This window comes from Glycine max, chromosome 10 (assembly GCF_000004515.6).
Source record: "Glycine max cultivar Williams 82 chromosome 10, Glycine_max_v4.0, whole genome shotgun sequence".
In the NCBI taxonomy this organism is placed as follows: Eukaryota; Viridiplantae; Streptophyta; class Magnoliopsida; order Fabales; family Fabaceae; genus Glycine; species Glycine max.
The window spans coordinates 44,230,069-44,239,977 of NC_038246.2; the positions used below are offsets into that span (position 1 = coordinate 44,230,069).

The 9,909-nt window shown below is 35.4% G+C and overlaps 1 protein-coding gene across 1 annotated transcript; it reads right to left on the minus strand.

The window, feature by feature from the left end:
• LOC100799861 (probable lysine-specific demethylase ELF6) lies at window positions 1-9,909 on the minus strand. Its single transcript, XM_006589354.4, has 8 exons — window positions 9,780-9,909; window positions 8,367-9,648; window positions 7,950-8,028; window positions 7,704-7,771; window positions 6,364-6,514; window positions 4,932-5,467; window positions 4,242-4,433; window positions 1-2,975 (listed from the first exon to the last, which is right to left on the minus strand). Exons 2-8 carry the CDS (start codon window positions 9,523-9,525, stop codon window positions 547-549), a joined length of 4,614 nt encoding a protein of 1,537 aa, XP_006589417.1. The 5' UTR covers window positions 9,526-9,648; window positions 9,780-9,909; the 3' UTR covers window positions 1-546.

Sequence of the window (9,909 nt, forward strand, 5' to 3'; positions counted from 1 at the left end):
TTAGAATATGCAGTGTCAACCGAATGTTTAACCACTGAATTTACTAGCGAAGAGGGTAGAGTACATACAATCATTGAGAGCACATACCTTGTTTTTACTCTCAACTTTCTTGTCCCCCTTAATAATAAATAATGTTAATCCAAAGTAATATACAGCCCTAATGAACAATTATATATCCTGAAAGATCAAGGTCCTATCAACTGCTTCAAAAGAACCATAAGTACAGGCAATCAACAAAAGCTATCATAGGCATGACCAACCAACATGATGCAGCTTCCTAGGGAGAGTTTTCCCTCCTTTAGAGGATGTTGCTAGATCTGAATTCTAGTAAGAGAGAAAGATCAAAACTCTCTGAAGTTACCAACTCTAACTGCCTTCGAATGAATTGGATATTGTGCACCTACAAAACAACCATTCTATCCTAACTTTACAACTAACCAGAATGCTTATGGTCAGACATGACTCTATGCCTCACTTTTACCAATCTAACTGCAAATATGCACATGTTGCGAGAACAAAAAGTTAACAAATGAATATTATATCTTCTCAAGCAGGAGGTTTCACATGGTGCCCCGTTTTCCGTCTGTGCCTGCTAAAATCTGATACAAACCTGAAAGAAAGGCCACATCCCTCGACCTTGCAGTGATAAGGCTTCTCCCCAGTATGTACGCGAATATGCTCTGTCCTTGCCCAAGCCCACTTGAATGACATGGAACAACCTTTCCATGGGCACTTAAGGGGCCTCTCATCATCATGAACACGCTGGTGAAGTAAAGCATATTTGTGGGAGCTGAACTTCTTACCACACCCTTCATGTGGGCAAAGGTTTCGTTTATGCAGTAGTAACTCAGCCTTAGTCTTGAAACTCATTTGGCAACCATCAAGGTCACACTTATGGGGCTTTTTAACATCATCCTTTTTATTTTTGTGAGGAACCAAACCTTCAGAAGATCTCCTTGCCCTTTTAGCCACCTGATTTTCCTTGTCAACTTGGTTGATTTCCACCCCACTTTTGTCAGTGGCAATCTTCCCAGCTCTTGGCCTCAACCCCTCACACGGACTTCTAATAAAGTTGTCAATATTGGATTGATTCTTCGTTGTATTTTTCACTTTTCTCTTTTTATTCTTCCTGGCATTTGATCTGGGAACTGCTGTAGTCAACTCGCAGCTTTCCAGCTCCCTATTATCTTTTGACAAATTGGCTTTGATTCCATTTATGTTTTCTGTAACACAGCTCTCTTTCTCAATTTTAGAACATTCCTGGATTGATGAAGAGTCATCTATCGATGTATCTGTGCCAGAGCAAAATTCCTCATCAATTATACTCACTGACTGGATTTCCGTTTCTTTTTCTTTATCTGAAATCAATTGAATACAGGAGTCTTTAGGATAGGTTTCCACTAAAACTTCAGAACATCCTAATTCTGATGAAGTTACACATTTATTTTCACCTTTTGCAACATAGCTAGAAACAGGTTCCACATTAATTTTATTCATATTTTCAATCTGGCACTGCTCCACAGACTTTGGAATCACTTCATCATTCAACCCTTCAGCATATTCCCCTCTTGTAATTGTTGAAACAAGAGTTGACTGATTTATTTCTTTTCTGCTATCTTTTCCACCCTGAGTTTCATGTTGCATCTCATAATCCAAGACTATGGTATTATGCAAGTCTGCAGAAGCATAAAGCTCTCTTTGAACTTCACAAACTTCTTTTAGAGTATGTTCGCTAATTGGTCTGTCATCAATTAGAGGTTCCTTGTCCCTTTCGCTTAAAGAATCAATTTCTTCCTCAGTTGTCTTTTCTAGGAAAATAGGACTGCTAATTTTTTCTGCAGTATAATTATTATTTGGACTTCCAAAACTTCCAACCACAGATGCCAGGGTAGATTGATTTACCAATGAAGCAGGTGATAAAGCAGCTTCCTCATTGTTGCTTTTGCAGGTAGACTGATATTCTTGATGCCCTTCACCATTCAAAATTAAGCTATTACACCTGCTATCGATGATAATTGCTTCTGTAATTTCAGAAATTCTAATCATTTCAATATTTCTATCAGTTGCATTTGTAAGTGAGCTAGAACATTTCTTGTCCTGACAACCTTGGCTCTCCTTGCCACATATTTCTGAGACACTGGTATTGCAATGCATCTTAGAATGACCGAGTGTTAAATCATTATTTCTGTCTACATCTGATTCCTGTATGGTTTGCTTCTCAATCTCTGCTCCAACTTCTTCAGTCATTAAAGTATGATCAGGAATGGAATTGGAAGGTTGCGGTTTAGCATCGTTTAATCTCGTGCTAGCAGGCATTTCAGCAATCTGGATTTCAGGATGTATTGGAGACATTTTGGTAGAAGCAGAGACACATGACAATGCATAATCACTCCTGAAATTCTTAGCTTCAAGATCAGTTTTAGAAAAACAATTATTATGATCCCCATTCAAAGTAGCTGACAAATTTTTGGACTTCTCTTGGAATTCACTGACCATGCTTGCTACAGGGAAACACCTTTGCTTTGACTTGAACTTCCTTCTTGAATATTGAAGTAGCTTCTTTTCAGCAGGGGAGTCATCTATTCTTCCATAAAACCGATCCTCCTTCTTTCTCTCAATACTGTCACACGGTTTAGTCTGAGCCAAACAACTTGACCTTTTTGATCGAGATCTCCGTGATTGCCAATTTAAAGCTAAAGATTTTGAAGCAAGGCATTTATCATACAACAGCGTCCCTAGTATCCAAGGAACTTGTTTAGATGGAGAGTTATTTCTTGCATGGACACAATTCCGTAGGTTAATGCCTAGTTTAGATGTCCAGTCTTCACATTCATCATGTTCTTCACCATCAATTGCCAGATCTATCAAAGTCAAATTTTCTGGGGATGCAGTATCTAATGGAACCTCATTATAATCAAAAGCACTATGTATCTCTTCCGCAACTGCCCTGGCATGTGCCTTTATTTTCTGGTAGTCTACAAAAATGCAGAAAAGTATAAAAAAATAAATATATTAAATATTTGAAACACAGATTTATGCTTTTCATTGTTTCTAGAGTTATAAAATAAAACTTGCATTTCTATAACTGATAACAAAAATTGATATAAACATGGATTGCAGCACAAGTTATATATTGATCAACAGCTGACTTGTGCACATGGATTCCATCTCTATTAGACCCTGCAGAAAGTATATTGTTTATGCAGGGAATGGAGAGGAGAAACTTGAGAATGAATAATCTTAACTTGACATTGATTCAATGTGATACAAAATAACAGCATTATTTCTTATGTATATTCTTTTTATCAGAAAAAATAACAAAATCTTATTTATAATAAATAAGATCATTTAGACTAGTCCTTAATAAAATAAGGAAACGACATCAACAACAAAAGTCTAATCCCACTATATGAGGTAAGCTACATGGATCACACAACATTCAGCTCATTTAAAGACTAAATCTTCAAAGATATTATTCACCATAAGAATTCTCTTAACAACTTTCTTATAGCGGCGCAGTCCAGTCACCCCCAAAAATGCTATACCAGAGCAGTGAGGTGGGTGGAGCGATGAGAAATGAAACACAAATCGAAGAGGGAAAGGGTGACCAAAATTTGTTATGGCCAACAAAACAGTGAAAGCCAGCAATTGAAAAACAGAATATACCAAACAAAAGAGTTCCAGACTTTAGGAACTCAACAGCAATAAAGTGATGAGACAGGTTATGGAGAATGGTATTATTTTGTAAAGTCAGGGATTAACAGAGGGTTGAAAAACCTCAGGGACTAAAATGCCCAAGTCATAATTTTGAGGATTAATTTGAGGGTTTACTCATGTTTAGGGTTTAGCTAGGGAAAGAAGAAAAGGAGAAAAATGGGACCAGCTAATCGATATTAATCTGATGTGCTAAGACGTGATACAAAAAACAAAAAATTAGCCTTCATTTATGTTATAATACTATAATTATATCCTAATTAAATAAGGAAAAAAATCATGAAATATGGAAACCACTTCTAAGATATCATCCAAGATGCAAGATATTCCAAGATACATCAACAAACCCTATATAGCTGAAACTTTGGTCAGATTGTTATATCCAAGAGCCACAAGTTTTCCTTACTAAATTGAAGTTGAAAGCAGCAGAAAACAGAAAGGCATACATCTCTTGCAAAATTAGATATTGATTTTACCCAACTATTACAGAATGAAAATGCAAACATATTTGCAATCTGCAAACTAACCTGAATGGCAAATTATAAGCACATTGGCTCCACCTTTGCTCTGCAACATCTCAAATATTTGAACAGCATGCTCCAGGCAGAAAATCCGAGGCCTCAAAAACTTACTGGAGGTGTTCCAACATTTATTGCACTTGTTTAATGATTGATCTGGCAACTCCTTTACTGATGAAAGTTCGGAAACAGAAAGATCCCCTGAAGAACAGATCACATAGTAACTCATTTCAATATTAAGTGTCATCTGATTGGCAAAGTAAAGGACTACCTCAAAAAGTTCAACCTACATTTTTATCAAATATGTTTTGGTCATCATGTCAGTTTCAGTAATTTCATAAATATAAAAAAGGAAAATGCAAATCAAAATGGTAAATAGTTGATATAATCATTTTTCATTATTTTTCACCTAATCATGAGTAAAGGAGTATGTCATTAATAAATTTCATCTTTAGCCTTTTAAAAAAATGAGATAAGGAGTATACTGAATTTCCAGTAAATGCAAGAGAATAAAAAAATATTTTGGTTCATTATTTCATAGAAGAAATAAGGCGTTGTTCATCTACCTTCGCACATCCATAGTAGTTGACAAGCTCAATTTTACCACTAAACACAAAAAAGGCATAAAAACCTACAAATGAAAATGTGATAGAGAATAAATATAAATATAGACAATATGACAAAGTACGAAGGCATTACTTGAGATGGAACTATGAACGCAAGCAGTAGAGTCTGGAGAGGAAACTTGAACTAGATGATTATCAGGAAGAAGTTCCATTATCAATTTCTCGGTTGGTTGTATCACAGTCATAAATGGAAAACCAAGGATTCCACAACCCACACAAGCCAATGCTCCTGAATCAGTTTGGAAGTGACATGGAAGATCATCACCACCAAGATCTAAATTAGTCAAATTCTCCATATACAAACTCATTTCATCAAGCAGATAATGACCACTCTTTTCTGCAGAACTAATATTTGACATATGTGCCATAGAGGATCCAGTAGTAGAAGTTAAATCAGGCAACTGAAAATCTTTGCTGGAATCAGGCAGTAAATCAGCATTCCATAAAACAGCTTTTTTAGTTGCTTCCTTCCCAAGAAGAATGGATAGAAGCTTGTTTTCCTGCAGCATGTCTTCTATAAAAGCCTGTTTTACTAAAAACTCCCTCTCTTCTTTCTGACGGTCTCTTAGACGAGAACTACGCACGCCAGGTAATAGTGTTCTTGGCACTCTATTAAATGAACATATCATCAGGAGGAATAAAAATTATGTAAGACATTAGAAACCTAGATAAAAGCAAAATACATGTTGCAAATTGCAATAATGCTTCTGAATGTTAGAACAATCTTTGTGATAGAAAAACAAGAAATGGAGATGGATCTATATTTATATCTGTACAATCTAAAAGCCAACAGAAAGATTCCACTTCAAGATCAAATTGAACCAAATATATATTACATTTTTAATCCAAAATATCTCTCAAAACTGTTTTATATGAACATTAAATATAGGCAAGTCTGTTACAGATTATAAAAAAAAGTGATTCTGATATAAAACAATCTAGTGATTATTTTTTTGGAGATTCTAAAAAAATAAAAAATAAAAAACAAAAAGCTAATTTATGTTTGTTTACAATCATAAAAATCACTTAAAAAAACTGATTTTATTATGAGAAGCTGTTCAAAATAGCTTTTGATTTTAATTAAATTTTAGATTCTTTTCAACTGTTGATTATTTTGATAAATTGAAACAAACAAATGAAAACCTGAAATTATTATTTTAAAAAATTTATTCTTTTACAAGAAAAGCTGTAACAAACAGGCCCATAAGCTGATAAAGCCCCAAACATCTCTATTTTGAAATTTGAATACGGTTATGGTAACAGCAAAGGACTTATAATATTACCATCCATTCATGTCATTAAACAACTGGTGCAATAATTAATTAAAAATCACCAACGGCAATCACAAATAGTTATAAGTTAAAACTGATTATCACCAGCTTTTATAGGTAAGTAGGATATAATTGAAAAGAAACAAGAGGTAATTATTGATTGAAATGATAATATAATCTCCATACAGCAGTATAGTATCTATGTATACAAGCAGTGGTGGAAGATTAGCTTACCTTGAAATAAAAGACATGGTCAGTAAGTAAAGCAGTTGCTGATGGGAAAGCATGGGAAGATAGTTCATTGCAGCTCTGCGTACTGCAGCTTCCTTAGCTACTCTAAGCCATTGTGGAGTTCCAAAGTTAGCAGCTTCCCCACAGTTAAAACCTTGATTTCACCAAATGGTATATAAAATAAGAATTATGTTGACAATTGAAGAGAAAGAGACCTAACAAGACAGTATAGGGTGGATAAAAAAAGTAGTGTGTTTCTAAGATCCCATGGGCAGATAAAAGCTTTTTCTTTACTATTGATGCCATGATTAAAATTTAAAATCAACCACTATGTGGTTAAAATGGTTCCTAGTAAAAAGTTCCAAGCCAAGAAAAGAAGCGGAGAAAACAAATCCAGAGGAAAATTAAAGAGTAAAGACTAAAGAAAAACAGAACAAACAAATTATCTTTATGCAGTGAATAAGACATCAACCCTCTGAATGCACAACTTTCAAAAAAACTGCACTTTTTTCAGTATCCTCTTCTATCTTTCTCTCCAGATATCTTACACAGTTTCTTAAGTTTATCTCATCAAATTACATTCTTTAAAATACTATATTAATTCCATACATTAGCAGTACATAGTTATAAGAAGGTAGCATTGGTTAGCCAAAAAAGAGTGGGATATCCAAAAGAAGCAACAGAGTACCATGTTTTATCTTTAGTTATGTAATATGGGGTGGCTTTTGAGACGATATTAATTTTTTATGTGCCAATCCCATATCTTGTCATATTGTATCCTAATTTTAAAGAAATGTAATATCCCAGTATTGTACCAGTATCATAGTTCATAGTTATCCATAATAGCATATGTAGAAGATGTCTGATATGTTTCATTTATCCCTGTACTCCCGTAGTGAAACATATCTTAATTCATTGCTCATCAAAAAATATTGGGCACACACTAGCTTTAACTAATTAATTTTATAATCACCAACCAATCAAAGGATATATGAATGACTGGCATATTTTAGTTTTAACTATATCTTTTCAGAATGCATGGCCAAAAAACTTTCCCTCACATTTAAAAAAATAAAAATGCTCATTATTCTACTTATCAAGAACCACAGAGTATATATTGATATTCTAAAATTCAACCGATAAAACATTTTAAGAAACACTGGCATTTTTAATTGTAGTCTTCAATATGCATGTAAATTCTTCATGTACCACATGTCAAACAGATCTCTGTAGCACAAATTGCAGAAAGACCTGTACAATCAATCCATCAATCATAGACTAAACACCTACAACACCAGTTTTCCGCAAATATTAGGAACGTGCGTAAACTTCAAAACAATTACCATGGCTGAATCCTACATGATAAGCTCTTGGAAAAGTCACAACAAATTCACCAGGGTGCTGAGTTAACCTAGAAAGGAAAGACACCACATACATAAGTTTGAAGTTCAAGAAAGAGAATGGGATATTCGGCAGAAATGCCAGCAACAACCTCTAACTACATATTTTAAATAATAATAAGTTGTAAGCATATAATTTAACATCACAAGATATTCATAACATAAAAGAATATATGTTAAGCAACTGACCTGCAACAAGGAATCCCAGATGCAACAATTACCTCAGGTGATAAAAGAGTCGTTTTCTCACCCAAAAGTTTCAAAGCAGCTGGCAAGAAAAGAAACTGTACTTGAGTTACAAATACACTGTGGAAGTTATAGCAGTCAACCACCTTAAGAATAAAATGGATCAACTAAAAGGAAACAAAAATGAGTCAATGAGATGATCAGGTTTGAATTCAAACAAAAAAAATTCTGATCATCCTCATATAAGATAAATATTCACAGGAGTGGATGTTAAAAAGGCAGGCATATATGCAAACAGGAGACCCATTTACTAGCAAATATAAGAAAAAATGGCTATAAATCACTACACACTTTTCTTAATATGTCATGCCAAACATATAGATCAAACGTAATCAGGTAATAGTCAAGGCATTCACATACCTAAGTGATCAATGTTACCACTATAACCCTCAGTGCGGATGACTTCCTCAAAAGCAAAGGCATAATCTCCAGGAACAGCATACCAGGTCTTTGATGAGCCAGTGTGAAGAAAATTCATGCTGTGAAGCTCATGATCCTCTACATGCCAAGCAAACCAACTGAACAGCATACCAATGTATACCATAGGTGACGTGACACCAGGAATATCATCAGGCATAAAACGTGTTAGTGAGCCAGACGAGCGTGCAATAACTTGCAAGTTCCAAGGACTGTTTGAAAGCTTCCAACCAGCAGTGCCTTGCATTTCATTGCTGGCATCTGAACTCTTTTCCTTAGAAGATTGTGAATCATCATTTGATGAAAATGTTGACACAGTTGTACTTGATTTGGCCATCTGCAAACATGTGTCCGAATGACTTTGGACAGAAGCAACCTTGGTCTCATCGGTTTGGGTATCTCTTACGCAACCCGTTTCAGTTTGTTTACAATCAGAGCTATCTAGCCTACTCTTATAATAAGTCCTTTTCCTTTGCCTTCTATGACTATAATGAAATTGACCCTTGGACTCTTCAAAAGCAGACCCAGGAACGTCATTTGCATACTCTACATATATAGGCTTCTCTAAAGTTGCCTTCCAAAACATAGACTCTATAACCAGAGGAGAAACATCCTTCACCGATCCTAGCACACTTTTCGCAAAAGACTTCGATTTAGACTCAAACTGCTCCAGAGTATAAGCCTCCCCACTTTGCCATACTTGCTTATGAACACCTGACAGTGGATTCTGAACTGTCCCTTTGGCTTTTTTCACACTCTGACTCTGCCCCAGTTCTTGATGCCTTGTAGTAAACACGGCTCGCAACACCCCGTCACTACTACCATCCCCAGAACTGGTTTTCGATGAATTACAAACACCTAATGAACTATTATCTGGACCAAAATCAGGGCACTTCAAGAGTGACCTATTCAAATTGGAAAAAACGTATTTTTTTGAAGGTTTGGGAAACGGTGGGATAATCTTACAAATCCCAAAGTTGGCAGCTTCCTTCTCAATCTTCGAAATATAAGCAATTGGGTCGGCAAATTCAGTGTCTGTAGGGCGAAATTCCGGAGCCAGGGGCAACCCTTTCAGCCAATTGGGGATTTCAACACTACCCATTACATGAAAGTAAAAAATAAAAAAGGAAAATTGAAGATTTGAAACAGCAATGCAAGTTGGAGCAGGAGGCTAATTCTACTCAATCACGTGCAGCGGTAGTGTCCATTGAGATTTTCAAAAACCCTAAAAATGGGTAAGAGATTTGGTGAATTTTTTGCATAAAATTGAAGCAATTGGAAAAACTATAAGGTCATGAATTGAGCAAAATAGCGAAATGCAAAGTGAAAATTGAAGGAAGAAGTGAATTGGAGAACCTGTAACTGCATGGTACTGTGCATGATTTCGCCCTTCATAGTTCGAAGTTCAAACCCACCGTATAATTTTTGGAGAGAGAAAGAGAACGGTGGTTTTCGTTTATGTTATGACTTGTGAGTGACATTGTCT

Excerpts from the sequence above, each read along its gene's own strand:
- LOC100799861 (XM_006589354.4), bottom strand. The coding sequence starts at position 9,525 with ATGGGTAGTGTTGAAATCCCCAATTGGCTGAAAGGGTTGCCCCTGGCT. Across the intron at positions 7,772-7,949 it reads TCTGGGATTCCTTGTTGCAG|GTTAACTCAGCACCCTGGTG; the intron begins GTCAGTTGCTTA and ends TTTCCTTTCTAG. Across the intron at positions 4,434-4,931 it reads CGTTCATAGTTCCATCTCAA|GGGATCTTTCTGTTTCCGAA; the intron begins GTAATGCCTTCG and ends TCTGTTCTTCAG.